The sequence below is a fragment of the Salvelinus fontinalis genome, chromosome 17 (assembly GCF_029448725.1).
Source record: "Salvelinus fontinalis isolate EN_2023a chromosome 17, ASM2944872v1, whole genome shotgun sequence".
NCBI classification, from domain to species: Eukaryota; Metazoa; Chordata; class Actinopteri; order Salmoniformes; family Salmonidae; genus Salvelinus; species Salvelinus fontinalis.
In genome coordinates this window covers 4,847,998-4,875,194 of record NC_074681.1, presented here as the reverse complement: position 1 = coordinate 4,875,194, position 27,197 = coordinate 4,847,998, and the positions used below count along the sequence as shown (strand labels likewise).

The following is a 27,197-nucleotide window of genomic DNA, read 5'->3' as shown; positions in this document are numbered from 1 at the left end:
ACCGTAAGTAGTAGGTCTACATGCATGCTTGTTCACCCCTGGTCAAAAGTAGTGCACTACGTAGGGAATAGGGTCCCATAGTGCTCTGGTCTAAAGTAATGCACTACGTAGGGAATAGGGTCCTATAGTGCTCTGGTCTAAAGTAGTGCACTACGTAGGGAATAGGGTCCTATAGAGCTCTGGTCAAAAGTAATGCACTACGTAGGGAATAGGGTCCTATAGTGCTCTGGTCTAAAGTAGTGCACTGCGTAGGGAATAGGGTCCCATAGTGCTCTGGTCTAAAGTAGTGCACTACGTAGGGAATATGGTGTCATTTGGGAGACATACATGGTGTGTGTTTCCAACCGTAGCTGAGAGGAGCTCCCTGCTCTCTCTGCTCCATGTGATGTCTCTGTGCTGCAGCTCTGTGTGTCTCTGTGCTGCAGCTCTGTGTGTCTCTGTGCTGCAGCTCTGTGTGTCTCTGTGCTGCAGCTCTGTGTGTCTCTGTGCTGCAGCTCTGTGTGTCTCTGTGCTGCAGCTCTGTGTGTCTCAGGTAGTTCCTGTGCTACCTCATTTTTCAGGGAGGTGCTTCTGCTGCTGCCGTCTCTCTCACTGTCTCTGTCTAGGCTCCACCTGTAACTCACCCCTTCCATGGCTACCGCTGGCGTGCCGCAGCTGAGCCTGAGGAAGCTGGGGCTCTGGGGCTGAGGTGCTCTGGGGCTGGGGCTCTGGGGCTGTGGTGCTCTGGGGCTCTGGTGCTGTGGGCTGATACCGCTGCTGCCCGCTTTCTCTGCTCTCCCTGCCTCCAGGACCACTACGGCTCTCCCTCTCCTCTCCGGCCCCTCCCGATACATCCTCCTCCTCTTCCTCTCTCCCTCTGTAGCCAGTGAACGAGCGACCGGCTCCAGGAGCCCTTCCTCTGTCTCCTCTGCTGTGAGCCTGCTGCTGCTCTGACAGGGAAAGGCCAGGGGAGTACATATCTGGTTCAGGGACACTGGAGGAGTCTCCACCTTGGGTCAGGCTGAAGTACCTGAGAGAGAGAGAGAGAGAGCGTGCGACAGAGGTTTAATTCAATTTTGCAACAATACACTATCAATAGTAGTGAAGGCTGAATTAGTTGATACAGTTTAGAACTGTTATAATATAAAGACACACCTCACCCCTCCCCTGTCCAGGGTGGTAGTGGTGGGGGCAGGGGCAGGGGGGTTGTAGGAGACGGCCGTAGATTTCCCCAAGTGGTCACCCATGCCGGAGGTCACCGTGGTTACTGTGGCAACCGAGACCTGTGAGGTGACAGATGCCACGGAGCGAACCAAGGAAGCGGACAGCGGCTCTAGCTTGACCCTGTCTCCTTTCTTCAGCTGCAGGAATAGAGGAGGGAGGGAGGGACGGGAGAGGGAGGTATAGAGGGACGGATAGAGGGATGGGGAGGGAGGGATAGAGGGTCGGGATAGAGGGTCGGGAGAGAGGGACGGGAGAGAGGGACGGATAGAGGGACGGGGAGGGAGGGATGGAGGTATAGAGGGACGGATAGAGGGTCGGGGAGGGAGGGATAGAGGGTCGGGGAGGGAGGGATAGAGGGTCGGGAGAGGGAGGGATAGAGGGTCGGGAGAGAGGGAGGGATAGAGGGTCGGGAGAGAGGGATAGATGGTCGGGGGAGAGGGATAGAGGGTCGGGGGAGGGAGGGATAGAGGGTCGGGGGAGGGAGGGATAGAGGGTCGGGGGAGGGAGGGATAGAGGGACGGGAGAGGGAGGGATAGAGGGACGGGAGAGGGAGGGATAGAGGGACGGGAGAGGGAGGGATAGAGGGACGGGAGAGGGAGGGATAGAGGGACGGGGAGGGATAGAGGGACGGGAGATTGAGGGATAGAGGGATAGAGGGACGGGGAGTGAGGGAGGTAGAGGGAGGGATAGAGGGACGGGGGAGGGAGGTATAGAGGGACGGGGAGTGAGGGAGGTAGAGGGAGGGATAGAGGGACGGGGAGTGAGGGAGGTAGAGGGAGGGATAGAGGGACGGGGAGTGAGGGAGGTAGAGGGAGGGATAGAGGGACGGGGGAGGGAGGGATAGAGGGACGGGGGAGGGAGGGATAGAGGGACGGGGGAGGGAGGGATAGAGGGACGGGGGAGGGAGGGATAGAGGGACGGGGGAGGGAGGGATAGAGGGACGGGGGAGGGAGGGACAGAGGGACGGGGGAGGGAGGGACAGAGGGACGGGGGAGGGAGGGATAGAGGGACGGGGGAGGGAGGGATAGAGGGACGGGGGAGGGAGGGATAGAGGGACGGGGGAGGGAGGGATAGAGGGACGGGGGGGAAGGGATAGAGGGACGGGGGGGAAGGGATAGAGGGACGGGGGGGAAGGGATAGAGGGACGGGGAGGAAGGGATAGAGGGACGGAGAGGAAGGGATAGAGGGACGGGGAGGAAGGGATAGAGGGACGGGGAGGAAGGGATAGAGGGGCAGGGGGGAAAGGATAGAGGGACGGGGAGGAAGGGATAGAGGGGCAGGGGGGAAAGGACAGCATGCAGTTAGAACAGATGCAGTAAGATATCAGAGCAAGGAGGGCAGCTGTCCAAGCTAAGTCCTAAAAAACAAACATGGACCATCGCCAACTCTAAACAAAATATTGCTTCAGACAAGGCAGGCCATGAGGTAATTCAGAAAACATAAACCTGTCATATAAATAATGCCATCATTCATAAGTCATAGCCATCGATTAGAAATTATCAATGAAGCATTAATTTCTCTCAATGGAAAGTATGTACACCGAGTATACAAAACATCCATGACAGACTGACCAGGTAAATCCAGGTGAAAGCTATGATCCCTTATTGATGTCACTTGTTAAATCGACTTCAAATCAGTATAGATGAAGGGGAGGAGACAGGTTAAAGAAGGATTTTTAAGCCTTGAGACCATTGAGACATGGATTGGATTGTGCATGTGTGGAATTCAGAGGGTGAATGGACAAGACAAAACATATAAGTGCCTTTGAACGGGGGGTATGGTAGTAGGTGCCAGGTGCACCAGTTTGTGTCAAGAACTGCAACGCTGCTGAATCTTTCTTGCTCAACAGTTTCCCGTCTGTGTATCAAGAATGGTCCACCACCCAAATGACATCCAGCCAACTTGACACAACTGTGGGAAGCGTTGGAGTCAAGATGGGCCAGCATCCCCGTGGAACGCTTTCGACACCTTGTAGAGTCCACGCCCTGACGAATTGAGGCTATTCTGAATATTTTGTACACTCAGTGTAAGTGGCCACTCACTCTAGTAAGGCATTATCATAGCATTACAATGGCATGCATTATAATTCATCCCGCTTTTTAGGCGTGATTCTCTTCTGTGAATAGTCCCCACTTTATCCAGATCTGATTGACCTGCAGTACAACCTTACAACAAGCAGCTGCATTCACTTGTGCACAACACAACTTCCTTGCAATCTTTGACGATGGGTCGAAATTTGATGTTCTCTAAATCGACTTACGCATTTATAATTAAACCTAAAATATTCCAGACAGTTTTATTTAATTACCTTTACAGTGTACTCTGTGTGCAGGACAAGACAGCCTTCGCATAAAAACGTATATACAAATATAAAAGTACAATACATTCATAAATATAATTACTAAAGTCTACATGCATTCTTAGTCAGTCATTGGACAAGCATTTTAGAAGAGCAAAACACTCTTCCTAATATTATAAGAAAACATCTTGGAGGCAGAATACCATCGTATTCACTAAACACTACGGTCGCTTTCATGACAACGTTTTCTGTCAGCAAGCACAACCCAGCATAACGTCATGATGCATTGTGGTTCTTCATTCCTATATGAACGAGCCACTGTGGTTCTTCATTCCTATATGAACGAGGCACTGTGGAGCTACGTCACGTTGTAAAATCACGTCCTCTATGAGGTCCTGAGCATTTCAGAATCTACAATATTAGCATAGCAGTAAAAACCAAGACATATGGACATCATTGGTCGCCAGGCTGCGAACGCCGCCGCCGCCTGCCTCTAGAACGCCGCCTGCCTCTAGAACGCCGCCTGCCTCTAGAACGCCGCCTGCCTCTAGAACGCCGCCGCCGCCTGCCTCTAGAACGCCGCCGCCGCCTGCCTCTAGAACGCCGCCGCCGCCTGCCTCTAGAACGCCGCCGCCGCCTGCCTCTAGAACGCCGCCGCCGCCTGCCTCTAGAACGCCGCCGCCGCCTGCCTCTAGAACGCCGCCGCCGCCTGCCTCTAGAACGCCGCCGCCGCCTGCCTCTAGAACGCCGCCGCCGCCTGCCTCTAGAACGCCGCCGCCTGCCTCTAGAACGCCGCCGCCTGCCTCTAGAACGCCGCCGCCTGCCTCTAGAACGCCGCCGCCTGCCTCTAGAACGCCGCCGCCTGCCTCTAGAACGCCGCCGCCTGCCTCTAGAACGCCGCCGCCTGCCTCTAGAACGCCGCCGCCTGCCTCTAGAACGCCGCCGCCTGCCTCTAGAACGCCGCCGCCTGCCTCTAGAACGCCGCCGCCTGCCTCTAGAACGCCGCCGCCTGCCTCTAGAACGCCGCCAATCAGCAGCAGTGTTTAGGCAGGTTGCTTGCGTCTTACTTGTTCTTCATTAGTCAACAGAGGAGGAGGAGAGGTACCAATAGGATCTATCTCCTGTATAGACACATCATGACTTCATGTTGTTGTATTGAACTAATAAAAAACATGCTGCTCATCTTGAATAGTTGTGTGATTGTGTTTTTACAAAGTATGATCCAAATGTAGTTGTGTCAGGGCAAAGACGTTTGTGTATAACAAGATACTGTCAGTGTAGAGCTTGACTTGTGTAGAGACTAAGGGGTCTTTCCTGGCCACCAGCCCATTGACAGCCCGACTAACCAAAGCCAAAAACTGACCCTTGGCTTAACCCTAACCAAACCCTTAACCCTAAATGTAATTAGAACCAATTCAGAAATGAAATATTGGTTTGTACAACAGCCACGTCTCCTTGACTTGTGTGACACCTAGAGGCTGCAGTGTTGAAGAGCAACAGGGAAGAAGACCGTAAAGTCCCTGGTGAAGAGAGCCTCTATCTGGGCTGAAAGAGGGGCAGGAGTCCCTACCTGATCCACCTCTACCTGGGTAATGGATAACAACAGTAGTGATTGACTCCCTACCTGATCCACCTCTACCTGGGTAATGGATAACAACAGTAGTGATTGACTCCCTACCTGATCCACCTCTACCTGGGTAATGGATAACAACAGTAGTGATTGACTCCCTACCTGATCCACCTCTACCTGGGTAATGGATAACAGTAGTGATTGACTCCCTACCTGATCCACCTCTACCTGGGTAATGGATAACAACAGGAGTGATTGACTCCCTACCTGATCCACCTCTACCTGGGTAATGGATAACAACAGGAGTGATTGACTCCCTACCTGATCCACCTCTACCTGGGTAATGGATAACAACAGTTATCAAGTACAGGGTTCTCTCCACCCGTGTACTTGATTGATTAATTAAGGTCAGTAATTAGTAAATAACTCCTCACCTGGTTCTCTAGGTCTAAATGAATTGAAAGGAAAAAGCAGAAAAAAAAAAAACACTCAGCCCTCCGTGGAGTTTGACACCCCTGCCCTACCTGATCCACCTCTCCCTGGGTGATGGGCTGGGTCTGGAAGCGGGAGTTTGCCCTACGCTGGCGGGTGTCCACCCTGGAGGCCCCAGCCCCCTTAGCGGCAGGCTTGGAGGGCTGCATGGACAGCTGGTTGAACAGGGCCATCTTCTCCACCAGGCTGGGACAGGAGAAGAGATGGTAATCAGACCCAAATAGCATTATATTCCCTAAATAGGCTAAATCAGGTGCCCAAATTCTGATATATGGCCAAATCAGATCAGGTCTTTTGCAAATCACTTTTGATGTGATTTACTTTTGGGCGGCTCTAAGCACACCTTCATTTGTTTACACAAGAGAGTAAGGCTGTGTCCCAAATGGCACTTACGGGCCCAGGTCAAAAGTACTGCACTATACAGTATAGAGCTTAGGGTGCATTTGGGAAGCAGACTAGGAGTTGAGCACATTGTCTCCCTGTACCTGAGAGTGGAGAGGTCAGGCTCATCCGGACCCAGGTCCTCCATCCTCCTCTCAGGCCCTGGTCCTTCTCCTGCCTGCCTTGACCGGGCCTCCCTCTCCTGCTCCCCCATGCTCCGCACCTTGGAGCCATGCTGTGACGCCTCCTGCAAGCTGGGAGGAGGAACCACACACACAATGAGTGCATGTTGTGCTGCTTTGGGTAACAGCTGCAGGGCCATATGTAATGCACGTACTGTACAATCTCTAGAGAATGTTGACATTCTGGGTGAGTAACTAGTTAGACCCTTGCTCCCTTCGGTCTCAACGTAGACTTTGATCTGAAGCCCTTCTTGTGACTTTGCCATTGTAATTGTTTGTAAGCTTGTATAGTCTAAAATGAATCTATGATCGTATGCTATCCATTTGTTTTTTGTATGCTGTTCTTTGTATGCCATTTTAATATTTGAGAATTAACCACCCTTGGCCATGATTACCGACACCTGTGTGTCTTTTGACACTATATAAACGAGTCATCCCGCAGTGTTTGTGATTATACCCTGATGAAGACAGCGTTGCTGTCGAAAACGTTGGACATTACATTTTTGCATCTGAGCTCCTAGAGTGTGCGGCTCTCCTTTATTTTTACGTTTTGAGTAACTAGATAAACACATTCTGTTAAAACGACATGGTTAAGTCAGATACACGTATCCTATGAATAGCACCAAGGTAAATAACTCATTCCTGATCAAAGCATGGTTTGCATCCTGATTCTCCACCCCCTTGCAATTGCACACACATCCTGTCATGAATTTAAAAGCACAGGATTGGTCGAGAGCGCAGCGGTCAGGATGGTGTCAGCATTGGCAAGTGCATACTTTTGGAGAAGGGTGTAGAATCGGGATGCAGCCGTAGGGTGGCAACAGCAGTTATAGGTAGATGTGTATAGACTACACTGAAGTAGTTAGTCAAACTGATGATGTTGTTGGCCATCTGTAGTAGAGAATATTGGACGTTTGGTTCTGTCAACATCTTAAGTGTATCCTCGGTCGGTAAACAAACCTGGGCGCTACACTCGCCCCACACGGGAACCTGACCAATGCACTGAGTTTTAACTGACTTCACCTTTTGACCTTTCTTCCCTCAGCCAGCATCACAAGACGTGTGACACATTTCAACATATGAACTTGAAGGGACAGTTCACCCACATTACATCTGGAGACAGTGGCCAGGTAAACAAAACCAAAGCATGGATTCCTGCATTACCTTGTCCATAGACTACTTATAGGGTAAGGAAACACAATATGTCATTTTGTAATTTGGGTGCACTATCCCTTTAAGAGTATAAACAATAGTGGAAGCAGTGATGCTGAGAAAAGTTGAAAGATACTTAAGTCAAGAATATATTGTGTTAGAACAAGCTTCTTCCCCCTATAGTTCCTTGGCATCCACATCGACAAACTAACATGGTCCAAGGACACCAAGGCAGTCGTGAAGAGGGCACGACAAAACCTATTCCCACTCAGGAGACTGAAAAGATTTGGCATGGGTCCTCAGATCCTCAAAAGATTTTACAGCTGCACCATGGAAAGCATCCTGACTGGTTGCATCACTGCCTGGTATGGAAACTGCTCAGCCTCTGCTCAGCCTCTGGTGATATACGGTGATATACGGCCCAGTACATCACCGGGGACAAGCTTCCTGCCATCCAGGACCTATATACCAGGCGATGTCAGAGGAAGGCCATAAAAATAGTCAAAGACTCCAGCCACCCTAGTCATACTGTTCTCTCTGCTACCGGAGCGCCAAGTCTAGGTCCAAGATGCTTCTAAACAGCTTCTACCCACAAGCCTTCTGAACAGCTAATCAAATGGCTACCCAGACTACTTGCATTTCCCCTCCCTTTCTATCCTGCTGCTACTCTGTTATTATCTATGCATAGTCACTTTCACTACCTACATGTACATATTACCTCGACACCGGTGCCCCCTGTATATAGCCTCCACATTGACTCTGTACCGTAATACCCTGTATATAGCCTCCACATTGACTCTGTACCGGTGCCCCCTGTATATAGCCTCCATATTGACTCTGTACCGGTACCCCCTGTATATAGCCTCCACATTGACTCTGTACCGGTGCCCCCTGTATATAGCCTCCACATTGACTCTGTACCGGTACCCCCTGTATATAACCTCCACATTGACACTGTACCGTAATACCCTGTATATAGCCTCCACATTGACTCTGTACCAGTACCACCTGTATATAGCCTCCACATTGACACTGTACCGTAATACCCTGTATATAGCCTCCACATTGACTCTGTACCGGTACCCCTGTATATAGCCTCCACATTGACTCTGTACCGGTACCCCCTGTATATAGCCTCCATATTGACTCTGTACCGGTACCCCCTGTATATAGCCTCCACATTGACACTGTACCGTAATACCCTGTATATAGCCTCCACATTGACTCTGTACCGGTACCCCTGTATATAGCCTCCACATTGACTCTGTACCAGTACCACCTGTATATAGCCTCCACATTGACACTGTACCGTAATACCCTGTATATAGCCTCCACATTGACACTGTACCGTAATACCCTGTATATAGCCACGCTATTGTTATTTACAGCTGCTCTTGAATTATTTGTTATTATTATTATTATTATTATCTGTTCCTTTTTTTGTAGGTATTTTCTGAACTGCATTGTTGAATAGGGGCTTGTATTCAGCATTTCACTGTAAGGTCTACTACACCTGTTGTATTCAGCATTTCACTGTAAGGTCTACTACACCTGTTGTATTCAGCATTTCACTGTAAGGTCTACTACACCTGTTGTATTCAGCATTTCACTGTAAGGTCTACTACACCTGTTGTATTCAGCATTTCACTGTATGGTCTACTACACCTTTTGTTTTCAGTATTTCACTGTAAGGTCTACTACACCTGTTGTATTTAGCATTTCACTGTAAGGTCTACTACACCTGTTGTATTCAGCATTTCACTGTAAGGTCTACTACACCTGTTGTATTCAGTATTTCACTGTAAGGTCTACTACACCTGTTGTATTTAGCATTTCACTGTAAGGTCTACTACACCTGTTGTATTCAGCATTTCACTGTAAGGTCTACTACACCTGTTGTATTCGGCATTTCACTGTAAGGTCTACTACACCTGTTGTATTCGGCATTTCACTGTAAGGTCTACTACACCTGTTGTATTCAGCATTTCACTGTATGGTCTACTACACCTGTTGTATTCGGCATTTCACTGTAAGGTCTACTACACCTGTTGTATTCAGCATTTCACTGTATGGTCTACTACACCTGTTGTATTCGGCACATGTGACAAATTACATTTGATTTTATAGACGGGTTGGCTGACAACGTCACGAAAATGTGTTGCTATCTGACCGCTCAGAATCATTAGTAACAATGACAGGAAGCTGCCTCGTGGAGAATTGTAGGTGTTTTGTTTCGGCTCCTTGTATCTTGTTATTGATACCATGACTTATTTTAAGTATTTTGACTGATGCCATGTCTATGCTAAAGAGGCAAAAATTCACCAGTTAGCTAACCAAAAACTGTAACAATCATTTGAGACAACAAGTGCTCATTGTGCAAATGTATTTGTTTTCAACAAACATTTGGAGATGAAATAGTTGACATGTCAACAATCTAATCCAACCCTGTCAGTTTTGCCCCATAGTTCTGCAACCTATCGGTATTAGAATCTCTTGAGCTGACAGCTGTTTTGCACTGTTTTGTTATGGCTGTATTCATCAATCTAGAATAAAGTAATATTTTGAATAATGTATGTTTCCCCCCACAGAAAGCTATGGCATTTGGCTTTCACCTTTAATGATTGAGAAAAAAAAAACTACTTTCAACCCATATGATCTAGTACATTGGGGCGGCAGGTAGCCTAGTGGTTAGAGCGTTGGACTTGTTGCTGTCACGATCGTTATAAGTTGACCAAAGCCCAGCGTGATCTGGGTTCCACATCTTTTTATTACTAAGTGAAACTCACAGCAAAACAATAAATCTCAAACGAAACGTGAAGCTAACAGGCAACTATCCATAGTCAAGATCCCACAAAGTGGAAATGGCTGCCTAAACATGATCCCAATCAGAGACAATGACAACCAGGTGCCTCTGATTGGGAACCATACCAGGTCAACATAGAAACATAATCCCCTAGATGACCCACCCTAGTCACACCCCGACCTAACCAACAGAGAATAAAAAGCTCTCTATGGTCAGGGCGTGACAGTTGCAAGATCGAATCCCCGAGCTGACAAGGTAAAAATCTGTCATTCTGCAGTTAACCCACTGTTCCTAGGCCGTCATCAAAAATAAGAATTTGTTCTTAACTGACTTGCCTTGCTAAAAAAACAAAAAAACAAAGGTTGCTAAACGACCAACCCGTCTATGAGGTTCACACCAAAGATGTGTATAAACCTTGGGAGACAAACAGGGGTCGCTGTATTGACGACACAAGGTGCAGCCATCTTGGTACTCCTCTTCAATTGTAAAAAAAGATTTTGGAAGCATTAGAAATTAATGTATTAATGTTGATATTCGTTTTGACACGTTCATTCTATTAGACACCTTAATGCATAGTTTTAAATTAGATTATGTGAGCTAAACATGCAAATAAAAATACATTTTCCTTAAAGTATTTTATTAGAGTACTAATGTTACAGTCCCCACTACAAAAACAAATAATTCAATACATGTCATATTGTATTTTAATTGAAATACTGTAGAATTCCATTCATTCCTATGAGAAGACTGCTCCTACTAAGGGGGAGCCAATATGGCCGACCGGTGGCTTCAAAGCCTCTGAATGGCCAATACTTAGCATCAGCAATCCAGGGTTTATGTATGACATTGGTTCACACAGCTATTCCAGCGAAACAAGCAAGCAACATGTGAGTGAGTTAGCAAAAGTAGCGAGGTAATGTGAGACAACTGAACACGACCAACAGCAGAAGGCACTGTAGAGCAGACAGCTGCCTGCCAAATACATTCCACCTGTATCCTCAGTCTGGCTGCCAAATACATTCCACCTGTATCCTCAGTCTGGCTGCCAAATACATTCCACCTGTATCCTCAGTCTGGCTGCCAAATACATTCCACCTGTATCCTCAGTCTGGCTGCCAAATACATTCCACCTGTATCCTCAGTCTGGCTGCCAAATACATTCCACCTGTATCCTCAGTCTGGCTGCCAAATACATTCCACCTGTATCCTCAGTCTGGCTGCCAAATACATTCCACCTGTATCCTCAGTCTGGCTGCCAAATACATTCCACCTGTATCCTCAGTCTGGCTGCCAAATACATTCCACCTGTATCCTCAGTCTGGCTGCCAAATACATTCCACCTGTATCCTCAGTCTGGCTGCCAAATACATTCCACCTGTATCCTCAGTCTGGCTGCCAAATACATTCCACCTGTATCCTCAGTCTGGCTGCCAAATACATTCCACCTGTATCCTCAGTCTGGCTGCCAAATACATTCCACCTGTATCCTCAGTCTGGCTGCCAAATACATTCCACCTGTATCCTCAGTCTGGCTGCCAAATACATTCCACCTGTATCCTCAGTCTGGCTGCCAAATACATTCCACCTGTATCCTCAGTCTGGCTGCCAAATACATTCCACCTGTATCCTCAGTCTGGCTGCCAAATACATTCCACCTGTATCCTCAGTCTGGCTGCCAAATACATTCCACCTGTATCCTCAGTCTGGCTGCCAAATACATTCCACCTGTATCCTCAGTCTGCCTGCCAAATACATTCCACCTGTATCCTCAGTCTGCCTGCCAAATACATTCCACCTGTATCCTCAGTCTGGCTGCCAAATACATTCCACCTGCATCCTCAGTTTGGCTGCCAAATACATTCCACCTGTATCCTCAGTTTGGCTGCCAAATACATTCAACCTGTATCCTTAGAGAAGGGATTGGCAAGTTTGATGGAGGTGGGAGCAAGAAAAAAAAAAATCATAACTCCTCATGACATGAGGCATTAGTCTGCATACCCACACACGCAGTCAGAGCCCACTAGCCTTTAGTCGGCCCTAAGCAAAATGTTTTGGCGGGCCCCCCTCTTGACAGTGGACAGATAATTTAAAAAAAGCAGTTTTAAAGCAAGTTTGCTGCAATTCTACACATTGTGGAGGAGAGAAGATTTAGCCACTTTAAAACTAATTTCATGTAATTCTACTCATTTTGCCATTTGGCGGAGAAAAGTTTGCAGTTTTTAATATGATATCTGAGTGACTAACGATATCAATGGTAGCCCCCCCAGTCGGTAATTTGACCATGATTACTACAAGTTTAAATAGCTGCCCACTAGACTAACTTAACAATCTAGAACATTTTTGCTGACATGAGAGAACTGTTGATGCACAACCAAATTTATAAATGTCATCTTGTGTATTCTACTAGTCTAACTCTCAACAGTAAGTTAATTTGTTAATTTCTTCTTTTATCGTTTATTGTTTCAACCATGGTTATTTTATGCTTTAAGCAAGCATGAGAAGTTTGTACTTTCGCCACACTCCACTGAAAATGAATGAAAAAGTAAAAAGTAGCCTACAACGCAAAACCGTCATTAAATACGAAAGCGAGGATTCCAGACGAATAACATTCACTTGTTCTCGGTCACTAAGTAAACATTTGTTGCCATTTCATTGGTTATTGCTATCTTTTGAGTAATTCCATGAACTGTCATTGTGTCCTTATCATCCATTGTGCTCTGTGCACATACTTAGATAGCATTGCAGTGTTACTGTAATTTCAAAAGTGTACATTCAGATTTTCTTTTCTTTAAATTAACAAATTAACAAATTTCCTAAAAAATAAATACAAAATAAAATGTTTTGGGGTGATCGGGGGCATACAGCCAGTTGCCCATCCCTGCTCGAGAGAAAAACAACTACAAATGAATGAATAGGGTTTCAAAATTCTGGTAACTTTCCTAAAATTCCAGAAATCCCTGTTGGAAGATTCCTGGAATCAGAGGGAATAAGCAGAACATCCGGAATCCTCTGACCAGGATTTCTGGAGAAAAAAAAACATCTATTTTGGGAAGGTTACCAGAATGTTGCAACCCTATGAATGAATCAATAATATCGTCATATTAATCACAGATGAACGGTACCATTCCATGCAATGTCACAAGCCAAATGAAAGCTGAATGGAATGTAGACTTTTGTTTGCGTTTGCTGTAATTGGATATCAATAAGGTAAACCCATGTCCGGTGCTCTCTCACACACAGTGCAGTCACCCGTACCTGGTTGTGATGGTGCTGACTACAGTGGGGCTGGTGATAGGTGCTACTGTGGAGTGGACCATCACCGTTTGTGAGGACATAGCAGGGCCACTTTATATGTCCAGGAAAGAGGAGACAGACAAGGACAGACAGAGCAGTCAGACAGAGTTAGGAGAGAGAGTTAAGAAACAACGAGTTAAGAGATAGTGTCACTTTCTGTTCACCAACTGTCCTCAAGCCACATTTTTTAACCCTTGCTTGTTAACAAAATGACCTTAGTGGCGCTCAGTAATGATCAGAGGGTGACGTACGTGTGAGCGATGTCCACTTCCTCGTTGGTGATAGGCTGTGTGTGCGAGCGGTCTTGGACTCGTAACAGACGCCTCTCCACGGCGGGGTCACGGGACCGTGGTCTGGGAACGCTACCGGTGATCCTCTCTAGCTCCTGTGAAGGGAATCGAAGAGGAACAGTCCTAAGGAGTAAATCGCGGCTCATCAACAACATACATAAAACGGGAATATAATGTATGGACTGGTTTCCTGGACACGGATTAAGCCAAGTCCTGGACTGAAAAGCAGGCCCAATGGAGGACGACCATTGAAATATATTTCTAGTTCAGTGCTTAATCTGTGTCCGGGAAACTGTCCCTAAATGTAGACAACTACACACAAGGCAGATACTGTACCCTAAAAAGGGACCTCTTAGCAGCCACACTCATCTTAGCTCTCTCATCAAGCTTGTCTTCGTCAGCTGTGAAAAAGGAACGGCAGAAAATTGATGTCAATGTCAGATCACAACATACACCACGTTTCCATCCAGCCATGAATTAATTACCTGACGCATGGAGAAAAAAAAATCATGGGCAGATGGAAACATGAAATGCCGGTACAATTTCATTAAAAAGCCGTCAGACAATTTGTTTGTTGGTAAAAATAATTATGCGAGAAATGGCAGTTGAAAAATCTTTATGGGCAAATATTGATATAATACCCATCATATCAAAGGGAATTTTGAGTCACGCGATATGTTGTGTGGTCCGCCGACTAGGACTCGGGAAAGCCTGCAGTTTATTAGGCTACAGATTAAATAAATGATGAACTTCACAAGGTGCTCCTTTCCAATAAATATCAAGGGTCTTATTCTGGTGACATGATGATCGATGCGTGACTGCTGTTTGACAAATAATAAATCGCTGTTATCTATAATAATCTCATAGTGTAGGTAGCCTACCCGCACTGTAATTGCCAGCTGTTGGCTAGAGCAGTTTGATGGAAACACATCTCTGGTGGGAAAATGCGCATAGTTTCTTTTTGCAGATTTTAGAACATTTGCATGAAAATCTGTCACAAATTGGTTGGAGAAGAGTATAAGGTTTTGGAATATTGCTAGGATGCCAACACTCTCATGAGTTCGATCCTCCATAGCTGTGTACCTCATGTCCCTCTTTCAGGGAACAGTAGTTATATTCATAACTTTGTGAAGTGTTTGTGTGTGCATTTCCCTGACTGACAAAGTCAATTCATCTAGGCAAGTTTAGCTATCGTTCAGCTCAACCATTGTGCTATTAGATGGGGAGGCAACTAAGATTTTTTAAATTAAGAGTGTTATTGGTAACTAAATGAAGCAAATCTCCATGGATACTTGCCTTCTGGGTTCTGTAGCTCTGTTGGAGGCAGATGAGACCTGAGGGACAACAAAGACAAAATTCAATAGTGGTCTTTTGCTATAAGGCACAGTTCAAATTACCCACAAGAGAACAAACAATCCAAGTATTGAGAGCTTAAAAATCCATCTAACCTCCAGCATGTATCACACCCACTGGTGATCCTACCATATGTCTTATGTGGATATTATCCAGTCACTCAGGGCCTTCAATACCCATCAGACTCCAGCCATCCAGCCCTTCTGCTGAGGTGATGGGCTACATCCTAATACTCTCACCTATCACACTGCATCCACTCTGGGCTGCTTCCCAATACTCTCACCTATCAGACTCCAGCCACTCTGGGCTGCATCCCAATACTCTCACCTATCAAACTCCAGCCACTCTGCAGAGGTGATGGGTTGGGTGCTAAACCTCTCAGAGGACTTGCGGTTGTCTCCTGGGGTGATGTAGCGCCGCGGCCTCCTTGCTGCAACACGCCCCCGATCAGCGCTCCCAGCAGCCGGATCTACTTCCATAGCAGTTAGCTCTACTTTAGTCAGCTCCCTTTTAGGGTCGTGATTAGGGATAGATATAGCGACGACGGCAACATAAAAGGAGAATAATATTGAGAGAACAAATGGCAAGGGCAGTTCGATATTGATGATGCTTTTAGTACGTCTTCCACAGCAATCTAGGTTAGAGCACGATCACACCCCAAAAATATTATCTGTCCCCAAAATCTGAGAATTTGTCAGCAGCCCAATTGTGTATGAACCCTCACACAGCACAACATGCAGCAACAAGCCACTCATGTTTGCCCAACAGGCTGACAGAATGTCCAAGCAGGTGTCTAAACAAACAGTAAGTTACACCTCAAACAGGCCTAGATCTCTTGATATCACGTTTGACTATGCAATACACTGCCCTAAAATGCACACAAGCTCAAACACCTCAAGCCTCATAATAGGATGATGGTCTACATTAGTGTTAGGTAATTAACCACATCAAACAGATTAAAGAGTCAGTAGCTAGCCAGTGGTAGCCATGCTGTTCCACCTACAGCTCTGGCTTCCTGTTGGCGTTCTCCAGGTATGAGTGTCGGAGCTGGGCCACAGAGACCCTGGTGTCCAGGGCTCCCACCTCCACGTTGGGCAGCACCCCCATCGCCACCCCTCCCTCGCTGGCCAGCTGGGCTGCTGTCCTCTCCATGCTCCTGTAGGCAGCTGGGCGTTGGCTCACGCCGATGTCGGACATGGAGCGTGTGCGGACCTTGGGCTTGGGGGGCCTGCGCGGCTCAGCTAGCTCCATGCTACTGGGTTTGGCCTGGGGGAGGGAGGCGCCACTCTGGCGGTAGACGGCCGAGTCACTGCCTCTATGTTGCCCAGGCTGACTCTGGCTCTGCTGGCGGAGGGGCTGCTGTCTGGACTGGGCGTGGGAAGAGATCTCCATGGGCCTGGCTGGACCTGTCTCCTCTGTGTCCTGGATGTGGCTGGACCAGTGCTGCGGTTGCTGTTGGACCCTGTCCTGAGGCCTAGTCTCCCACTCTTTTGAGTCCTCCCGACTGGTTCTCCCCCCTCCGATGCCATTGCTCTCCCACTCCATGCCGGTTGAGGTGGCAGAGTCGTCCTGGCGGTTACCTGGGACCAGCTGGGGCTCCCCTCTGTGGGGGTCGTCCACGCTCTTCTCCCTGCGGCGGATCTCCGAGGGCAGCAAGGCCTTCCTGCTCTTTAGCAGACCCTCAGTGAGGACCTCTTCTCTCAGCGCCTGCCTGCCCTCCCTGTGGGTCTCCCTCTGGGTCGTGTAGATTTGGTCGGCACTGACCTTCCTTCTCGGGGGCACCACCTCCACCACCGGGGGGCCCATGGGGGTTCGCTGGTGGGTACTGTGGTGGCCCAAGGCAGGGCCTGATGTGTGGGTGTGTGGTACTGAGGCGTGGTGGTCTGGGATGTGGATGTAGGCAGGCTGGGAGGGCTGAGAGGGGGCTGTCTTTTGATAGGTGGCAGGGTCAGAGCTGTGACCGCGCTGGGACAGGTGGTGAGCTGTGGTGGTGTGAGTCCGATCACGCTGTCTGTTCACTCGGGGCTCTGGAGCCAGAACCCGCTCTGCTGGGACCATTTGGACCCCACTGTCATCTTTTGACATTCTCTCTCTTACTCTGGTTCTTAAAGGGGGAAGGATGGATGAACTAACTTCAGATCTCAAAGGCTATTAAATAAACACCCAAATAAACTATAGTCAGTGCCCTTGTTGTTCCAAATGTCACCTTATTCACTTCATAGTGCCCTATGGGCCCTGGACAAAAGTAGTGAATTATATAGGGAATAGGGTTCCATTTGGGATGAACACCAAGTCAACTATAAAAGTGATCAAATGAAGTGATTATTAATTTAAGAATGACATTAATCTAGGGTCAACAAACAGGGATATATATACACTGCTCAAAAAAATAAAGGGAACACTTAAACAACACAATGTAACTCCTAGTCAATCACACTTCTGTGAAATCAAACTGTCCACTTAGGAAGCAACACTGATTGACAATACATGTCACATGCTGTTGTGCAAATGGAATAGACAAAAGGTGGAAATTATAGGCAATTAGCAAGACACCCCCAATAAAGGAGTGATTCTGCAGGTGGTGACCACAGACCACTTCTCAGTTCCTATGCTTCCTTGCTGATGTTTTAGTCACTTTTGAATGCTGGCGGTGCTCTCACTCTAGTGGTAGCATGAGACGGAGTCTACAACCCAAACAAGTGGCTCAGGTAGTGCAGTTCATCCAGGATGGCACATCAATGCGAGCTGTGGCAAGAAGGTTTGCTGTGTCTGTCAGCGTAGTGTCCAGAGCATGGAGGCGCTACCAGGAGACAGGCCAGTACATCAGGAGACGTGGAGGAGGCCCTAGGAGGGCAACAACCCAGCAGCAGGACCGCTACCTCCGCCTTTGAGCAGAAGGATCACTGCCAGAGCCGTGCAAAATGACCTCCAGTAGGCCACAAATGTGCATGTGCCAGCATATGGTCTCACGCATACCACCCTGCATACCACCCTGCATACCACTACTGGCTTGCTTCTGAAGCTAAGCAGGGTTGGTCCTGGTCAGTCCCTGGATGGGAGACCAGATGCTGCTGGAAGTGGTGTTGGAGGGCCAGTAGGAGGCACTCTTTCCTCTGGTCTAAAAAATATCCCAATGCCCCAGGGCAGTGATTGGGGACACTGTCCTGTATAGGGTGCCGTCTTTCGGATGGGACGTTAAACGGGTGTCCTGACTCTCTGAGGTCATTAAAGATCCCATGGCACTTATCGTAAGAGTAGGGGTGTTAACCCCGGTGTCCTGGCTAAATTCCCAATCTGGCCCTCAAACCATCATGGTCACCTAATAATCCCCAGTTTACAATTGGCTCATTCATCCCCCTCCTCTCCCCTGTAACTATTCCCCAGGTCGTTGCTGCAAATGAGAACGTGTTCTCAGTCAACTTCCTTGGTAAAATAACGGTAAAATAAAAAATACTGGCCTGTCTCCTGGTAGCGCCTCCATGCTCTGGACACTACGCTGACAGACACAGCAAACCTTCTTGCCACAGCTCGCATTGATGTGCCATCCTGGATGAGCTGCACTACCTGAGCCACTTGTGTGGGTTGTAGACTCCGTCTCATGCTACCACTAGAGTGAGAGCACCGCCAGCATTCAAAAGTGACCAAAACATCAGCCAGGAAGCATAGGAACTGAGAAGTGGCCTGTGGTCACCACATGCAGAATCACTCCTTTATTGGGGGTGTCTTGCCAATTGCCTATAATTTCCACCTTTTGTCTATTCCATTTGCATAACAGCATGTGAAATTTATTGTCAATCAGTGTTGCTTCCTAAGTGGACAGTTTGATTTCACAGAAGTGTGATTGACTTGGAGTTACATTGTGTTGTTTAAGTGTTCCTTTTATTATATATATATACACATATACATACAGCAGTAGATTGTTATGGGACAAACAACATCCATCTGACTGACAGAAGGGTTTCACAAGTTAAGGAAGTGACATCACACTCCATGTTGTAGTTCAATACTAACCCTTGCTGCGTCATCTCTAGCTCACTCTAATTTCTCTTGGCCAAAGTATGAGCAAGCCTAAACTATTTTTATCTGTGACCCCCTTGCTCCCAGCAGCCAAAGGTCATGTTAAGCTGTGTCCCAAATGGCACCCTATATAGTGCAATACATTTGACCAGGGCGCTGGTCGCACCAAATAGGGAATAGGATGCCATTTGGTATTTATCCTTAATCTCCTTGTACACCACTAAGCCAACCCTAATTGACGGGCTGCTGCGTCATTTGACATGTAAGGAATTTAAACAGTATACACGGTACACAGAGACAGCACATCTCCATTTTGACCTAACACTTAACCTAGCGTTACTGGGAAGACGAGTCCACACATACAGTAGCCTGGATGCCGGTCTGACAGTTCTATTATGCCAACCATCCGTGTCCCTCACGGCCATCTGTAAAATGGTATAGAATCAGTCGGATACGCTCTGAAGACGCTTGGAACTTCTTTTGATGTTTTCAGTGGTATTGTTAACAAACAACCCCCCCATAAAGAAAATGAGAATTAAAAACAGGTTCAACCCCTGGTTCGACTGATCTAGCAGAGTTACTCCACCTCAAGAATGGCATTTGGCGAAAGACTCAGCATACACATACTCAAGATGACTGGCTATCATTCAAGCAAATGAGAAATAAGTGCACTCAGGCTAGTCATAAGTCCACACATACAGCAGCCTGAATGGGGGTCTGACACTTCTATTATGCCAGCCATCCTTGTCCCTCACTGTCATGTTTGGCTTGACAAACAATAACAGCGATGGAGTTGGCAAGAGCACAAACAGATGTAGGATCAGGCTATGCTACATAAGCTGCACAAATCCTATGTTGGTTTGAAGTGATAGCCACTTATACATCCGGAAGGCCAAAGTTAGTTACTTTAAGGAGGGTCTAACCAAGAAGTTCTGGAAAATGGTTAAAGACCTGAAGAATAAACCCTCCTTCTCAAAGCTGCCCGTGTCCCTTAAAGTTGATGATGTGGTTGTTACTGACAAGAAGCACATGGCTGAGCTCCTTAATCACCACTTCATTAAGTCAGGATTCCTATTTGACTCACCCATGCCTCCTTGCCCATCCAACATTTCCTCATCTCCCAAATCAAATCAAAGTTTGTCACATGCGCCGAATACAACAGGTGTACACCTTATAGTGAAATGCTTACTTACTAACAGTGCAAAAAAGGTATTAGGTGAACAATAGGTAAGTAAAGAAATAAAAACAGCTAAAAAAGACAGTGAAAAAAAACAGTAGCGAGGCTATATACAGTAGCAAGGCTATAACAGTAGCGAGGCTACATACAGATACCGGTTAGTCAGGCTGATTGAGGTAGTATGTACATGTAGATATGGTTAAAGTGACTACGCAGATATGATAAACAGAGAGTAGCAGCAGCGTATAAAAGGGGTTAGGGGGGGCATACAATGCAAATAGTCCAGGTAGCCATTTGATTACCTGTTCAGGAGTCTTATGGCTTGGGGATAAAAACTGTTGAGAAGCCTTTTTGTCCTAGACTTGGCACTCCGGTACAGCTTGCCATGCGGTAGTAGAGAGAACAGTCTATGACAGGGGTGGCTGGGGTCTTTGACAATTTTTAGGGCCTTCCTCTGACACCGCCAAGTATAGAGGTCCTGGACGGCAGGCAGCTTAGCCCCAGTGATGTACTGGGCCGTACGCACTACCCTCTGTAGTGCCTTGCGGTCGGACGCCGAGCAATTTCGTACCAGGCATTGATGCAACCAGTCAGGATGCTCTCGATGTTGCAGCTGTAGAACTTTTGAGGATCTGAGGACCCATTCCAAATCTTTTTCGTTTCCTGAGGGGGAATAGGCTTTGTCGTTCCCTCTTCACGACTGTCTTGGACCATTCTAGTTTGTTGGTGATGTGGACACCAAGGAACTTGAATCTCTCAACCTGCTCCACTACAACCCCGTCGATGAGAATGGGGGCGTGCTCGGTCCTCCTTTTCCTGTAGTCCACAATCATCTCCTTAGTCTTCGTTACATTGAGGGATAGGTTGTTCTTCTGGCACCACCTGGCCAGGTCTCTGACCTCCTCCTATAGGCTGTCTCGTCGTTGTCGGTGATCAGGCCTAACACTGTTGTGTCGTCTGCAAACTTAATGATAGTGTTGGAGTCGTGCCTGGCTATGCAGTCGTGGGTGAACAAGGAATACAGGAGGGGACTGAGCACGCACCCCTGGGGGGCTTCAGTGTTGAGGATCACCGTGTAAGATATTTTGCTACCTACCCTTACCCCTTGGGGGCGGCCCGTCAGGAAGTCCAGGATCCAGTTGCAGAGGATGTTTCGTCCCAGGATCCTTAGTAAAGCGTTGAGCTTTGAGGGTACTATTGTGGTGTTGAACGCTGAGCTGTAGTCAATGAATAGCACTCTCACGTAGGTGTTCCTTTTGTCCAGGTGGGAAATGTTCCAGTGTGGAATGTAATAGAGATTGCATCATCTGTGGATCTGTTTGGGCAGTATGCAAATTGGAGTGGGTCTGGTGTTTCTGGGATAATGGTGTTGATGTGAGCCATTACCAGCCTTTTAAAGCACTTCATGGCTACGGAAGTGAGTGCTACGTGTCTGAAGTCACTGAGCCAGGTTCCATTCGTGTTCTTGGGCAGAGAGACAATGGTGGTCTGCTTGAAACATGTTGGTATTACAGACTCAATCAGGGACATGTTGAAAATGTCAGTGAAGACACCTGCCAGTTGGTCAGCACATGCCCGAGCACACGTCCTGGTAATCTGTCTGGCCCCGCAGCTTTGTGAATGTTGACCTGTTTAAAGGTCTTACTCACGTCGGCTACGGAGAACCTGATCACACAGTCGTCCGGAACAGCTGATGCTCTCACCCATGCCTCAGTATTTTTTGCCTCGACGCGAGCATAGAAGTGATTAGCTCGTCTGGTAGGCTCGGGTCACTGGGCAGCTCGCGGCTTTGCTTCCCTTTGTAGTCTGTAATAGTTTGCAAGCCCTGCCACATAAGATGAGTGTCGGAGCCGGTGTAGTATGATTCAATCTTAGTATGATTCAATCCCACCCCTTCTAATGCGACTATCCCCGATGCTTTTCCCTCTTTTTCCTCTGCCCCACAACAATGTTTCTCCCTGCAGGAAGTCACTGAGTCTGAGGTGCTAAAGGAGCTCCTGAAACTTGACCGCAAAAAAACATCTGGGTCAGATTGTTTAGACCCTTTCTTCTTTAAGGTTGCTGAACCTTAAGTTAAATCTAGACTTAGTTTCCTCTATCGTAATCACTCCTCTTTCACCCCAGCTGCCAAACTAACCCTGATTCAGATGGCCATCCTACTCATGCTAGATTACGGAGACAAATATTTACACGTTAAGTTCACTGAAAATAAACGCAGTTGACAGTGAGAGGACGTTTATTTTTTTGTGTAGTGACGTGAGGAATAAATATACAGTGAATAACGAAAACAATAAGTAAAAATAACATGGCTATATACAGAGAGTACCAGTACCGAGTTCGATGTGCAGGGGTATGAGGTAATTGATGTAGCTACTGTATGTAGATATACTGCAGGTAGGGGTAAAGTGTCTGTGTGTGTTTGGGTGCCAGTGTGTGTGCAAGAGAGTCAGTACAAGAGTTATTGCAAAAAAGGGTCAATGCAGGTAGTCCAGGTAGCCAGATGATTAGCTATTTGGCAGTCTTGTTTGTCAGTCTTATGGCTTGGGGGGTAGAATCTGTTCAGGGTCCTGTTGATTCCAGACTTGGTGCACTGGTCCCGCTTGCCGTGCGGTAGCAGAGAGAACAGTCTATGACTAGGGTGGCTGAGTCTGACCATTTTTTGGCCCTTCCTCTGACACCGCCTGTTATAGAGGTCCTGGATGGCAGGGAGCTCGGCCCCAGTGATGTACTGGGCTGTACTGCCCACCCTCTGTGGCGCCTTGCGGTCGGGTGCCTTGCAGTTGCCGTACGATACGGAGCCCATGCCAAATCCTTTCCGCCTCCTGAGGGGGAAGAGGTGTGGACCGTGTGTGGACCATGTTCATTCCTTAGTGATGTGAATACCGATTAACTTGAAGCTCTTGACCCACTCCACTACAGCCCTTCCGTATCCTGTAGTCCACAATCAGCTCCTTTGTCTTGCTGACATTGAGGGAGATGTGGCACCCCACTGACAGGTCTTTGACCTCCTCCCTATAGGCTTCCTCATCTTCATCGGTGATCAGTCCTACCGTTGTCAGTAGCGAACTTGATGGTGGTGTTGGAATTGTGTGCGGCCTCGCAGTCGTGTGTGAAGAGGGAATACAGGAGTGGACAAGCACACACCAGTGAGGGGCACACCATGTTGGTGGTCAGCGTGGCAGATGTGTTGTTGCCTACCCTCACCGTCTGGGGGGGCGGCCCGTCAGGAAGTCCAGGATTCAGTTGCCGAGGGAGATGTTTAGTCGCAGGGTACTGAGCTTGGAGGGGACTATGGTGGTTGAGTGCCGAGCTGTAGTCAATCTACAGCATTCTTACATACAGTTGAAGTTGGAAGTTTACATAAACTTAGGTTAGAGTCAATAAAACTCGTTTTTCAACCACTCCACACATTTCTTGTTAACAAAACTATAGTTTTGGCAAGTCGGTTAGGACATCTACTTTGTGCATGACAAGTAATTTTTCCAACAATTGTTTACAGACAGATTATTCCCTGTATCACAATTCCAGTGGGTCAGAAGTTTACATACACTAACAGGCTGACTACACATTTACATTTAAGTCATTTAGCAGACGCTCTTATCCAGAGCGACTTACAAGTACATACATTCATACTTTTTTTGTACTGGCCCCCCGTGGGAATCGAACCCACAACCCTGGCGTTGCAAGCGCCATGCTCTACCAACTGAGCCACACGGGGCCACGTGTGCGCGCGCGAGCGTTGCAAAATACATTTAGAAATCTATATTATTGAATTATTGCAACCACACTGCTCACGCGCGCCAACGAGCGTCTGCGTTGCCAAGGGCTAAAATAGAAGTCAGTTCTATTTTTGACGCAGATCGCGCTGCAAGACCCCAGGAAAAAAAAGTGTAGACCGCCACAAGTCTGGTTCATCCTTGGGAGCAATTTCCAAGCACCTGAAGGTACCATGTTCATCTGTACAAACAATAGTACGCAAGTATAAACATCATGGGACCACGCAGCGTCATACCGCTCAGGAAGGTGACGCGTTCTGTCTCCAAGAGATGAACATTCTTTGGTGCGAAAAGTGCAAATCAATCCCAGAACAGCAAAGGACCTTGTGAAGATGCTGGAGGAACCCAGTTCAAAAGTATCTATATCCACAGTAAAACGAGTCCTATATTGACATAACCTGAAAGGCCGCTCAGCAAGGAAGAAGCCATTGCTCCAAAACCGCCATAAAAAAGCCAGACTACGGTTTGCAACTGCACATGGGGACAAAGATTGTACTTTTTGGAGAAATGTCCTCTGGTCTGATGAAACAAAAATAGAACTGTTTGACCACAATGACAATTGTTATGTTTGGAGGGAAAAGGGTGAGGCATGCAAGCCGATGAACACCATCCCAACCGTGAAACACAGGTGGCAGCATCATGTTGTGGGGGTGCTTTGCAGCAGGAGGGACTGGTGCACTTCACAAAAATAGATGGCATAAGGAAGGAAAATGATGTGGATATATTGAAGCAACATCTCAAGACATCAGTCTGAAAGTTAAAGCTTGGTCGCAAATGGGTCTTCCAAATGGACAATGACCCCAAGCATACTTCCAAAGTTGTGGAAAAATGTCCTAGTGACAACAAAGTCAAGGTATTGGAGTGGCCATCACAATGCCCTGATGTCAATCCCATAGAAAATGTGGGCAGAACTGAAAAAGCATGTGTGAGCAAGGAGGCCTACAAACCTGACTCAGTTACACCAGCTCTGTCAGGAGGAATGGGCTAAAATTCACCCAACTTATTGTGGGAAGCTTGTGGAAGGCTCCCCGAAACATTTGACCCAAGTTAAACAATTTAAAAGGCAATGCTACCAAATACTAATTGAGTGCATGTAAACTTCTGACCCACTGGGAATGTGATGAAAGAAATAAAAGCTTAAATAAATAATTCGCTCTACTATTATTATCCAGAGGAGTAGCGTGTTAAGTGTTTTTCACAAAATACAAAAATTACAGAAAATCCATCACGGTGGACCTTATGGATCCCCGAGGCAAGAGAAGGACATATGTACCATATTTCATGAAATTTAGGTCAAACTGTGTGAGGGGTGTAACCTTTCAAAGTTAGCTTTTTCAAATCGTTATAGCGTCACCATCTGACCAATCAGTGTATTTTTCGTAAATGCCGCATCTATGGCAAGAGACATCATTTACCCAAGTTTCGTCAAAATCGGACCGGTGCTGTCTGGGACATTACCTGTGACGAGCGGACGGATAAAGATTAACAGTCTCCCCCCTGATTTCATTGTGGCAGACAAAGACTCAAGTATGACCAAAGCATTCACTTGTGGCAATTGAGTGCAACAACCAGGTTTACGATTCCCTGATAAGCAGGTTTGATGACATTTGAAAGATCACATCGTAAGACATTTTAGGACAAATTTAAGTGGATGAAGCATGAAAAATGTTGATTACAAGTTAAGCGCCTGTTAACTTAGAGATTACAAAAATGAATAGGGGAATGTTAACTATGATTATATAATTTACACACACACTATTATAAAGGGTATCCTTTGGGAGGATGGGTTAGGCAGGTGTTTTGGGGTCTACAGGTCAGACACACCCATACCGTACACAGAACTGGGTTCAAATACTATTTGAAATCGTTTAAAAATACTGTATCTGTGCTTGATTGAACTTGCCTGGTACAATGAAACTAATAGAAAAGTCTTGAAAAGGGCAAACCCCGCCTACCTGGCACTCCAGGCAGGCTAAAGCAAACACTGAAAGTATCTGAAAAGTTTCAAATAGTAATTGAACCCGGGTCTGCCTGTACAATATGTTCCTACTACAGTACCTGGATGGCCAGCTGATAAGAGACTCAGAGACAGCATCACCTTCGGAGTCTGTCTGGAGAGACCAGTCGCTCTGAGACAAGGCTGCCAGGCTACAGGAAAAGACAGACTGGGTCATTAGAACAACTAGAGGTACCTGCCAAAATAAAAGGAAACACTTGAGTAAATGAAGAATACAAAGCATACTGACAGCAGGTGCTTCCACACACGTGGTTCCAAAGTTAATTAAGCAATTAACATCCCATCATGCTTAGGGTCATGTATAAAAATGCCCAGTTGCCCATTATATTGGCTACCAAGAAGAGATCTAACTGACTTTGAAAGAGGGGTTTCAAAGGGGGTGTGTGTCTCAGTCACCAGATCTCAATTGAACACTAATGGAAGATTCCGGAGCGGCTCCTGAGACAGTGCTTTACATCACCATCAACAAAACACCAAATGATGGAATTTCTCTTGGAAGAGTTCCACACACTTGTAGAATCTATTTTGGCGTCACATGGTGACCCACTTGCCTATAAAGACACTTTGTTGGTGTTTCCTGTATTTTGCCACTAACTAATGAGGAATTATTTAATTCCTCAACTGATTTACTGTCGGCTAACTAAGTACTGAGGTTCCTGCCGTCGACCTGTTTAACTATAACTAAGTACTGAGGTTCCTGCCGTCGACCTGTTTAACTGTAACTAAGTACTGAGGTTCCTGCCGTCGACCTGTTTAACTGTAACTAAGTACTGAGGTTCCTGCCGTTGACCTGTTTAACTGTAACTAAGTACTGAGGTTCCTGCCGTTGACCTGTTTAACTATAACTAAGTACTGAGGTTCCTGCCGTCGACCTGTTTAACTGTAACTAAGTACTGAGGTTCCTGCCGTTGACCTGTTTAACTATAACTAAGTACTGAGGTTCCTGCCGTCGACCTGTTTAACTGTAACTAAGTACTGAGGTTCCTGCCGTTGACCTGTTTAACTGCCCGTATCAATGTTATGGTTAAAGTCTGACGCACCACTGGGCCAGGGACACTGATAATGTATCTCTGTGTTACTATAGCAGCTGTTACTATAGCAGCTGATGTTGTGTCCTCCTCGCAGCCTTTCGGGACGGTGTTTACAGAACATTTGATACTGTTGGATTAGAATTTAAAGAGCTTATCTCCA

At 47.0% G+C, this 27,197-nt stretch overlaps 1 protein-coding gene and 1 non-coding gene across 3 annotated transcripts in view; both read right to left on the bottom strand.

Annotated features, from left to right (window-relative positions):
- Nucleotides 1-27,197, bottom strand: part of LOC129813621 (supervillin-like) — a 77,254-nt gene that overhangs the window by 38,775 nt on the left and 11,282 nt on the right. The window contains exons 7-17 of one of the 2 annotated variants that reach the window (XM_055865968.1): nucleotides 26,048-26,137; nucleotides 16,023-17,123; nucleotides 15,347-15,526; nucleotides 14,963-15,000; nucleotides 14,003-14,067; nucleotides 13,628-13,761; nucleotides 13,338-13,427; nucleotides 6,050-6,199; nucleotides 5,597-5,750; nucleotides 1,135-1,340; nucleotides 624-1,009 (exon numbers count right to left, since the gene is read on the bottom strand). In XM_055865968.1, coding sequence (XP_055721943.1) covers nucleotides 624-1,009; nucleotides 1,135-1,340; nucleotides 5,597-5,750; nucleotides 6,050-6,199; nucleotides 13,338-13,427; nucleotides 13,628-13,761; nucleotides 14,003-14,067; nucleotides 14,963-15,000; nucleotides 15,347-15,526; nucleotides 16,023-17,123; nucleotides 26,048-26,137 — 2,594 coding nt within the window. The remainder of the gene's footprint in view (nucleotides 1-623; nucleotides 1,010-1,134; nucleotides 1,341-5,596; nucleotides 5,751-6,049; nucleotides 6,200-13,337; nucleotides 13,428-13,627; nucleotides 13,762-14,002; nucleotides 14,068-14,962; nucleotides 15,001-15,346; nucleotides 15,527-16,022; nucleotides 17,124-26,047; nucleotides 26,138-27,197) is intronic. The other variant, XM_055865967.1, reaches the window with a different exon arrangement.
- Nucleotides 23,858-23,933, bottom strand: trnaa-ugc (transfer RNA alanine (anticodon UGC)). The gene has a single exon. It is a non-coding gene; the product is annotated as a tRNA-Ala (tRNA).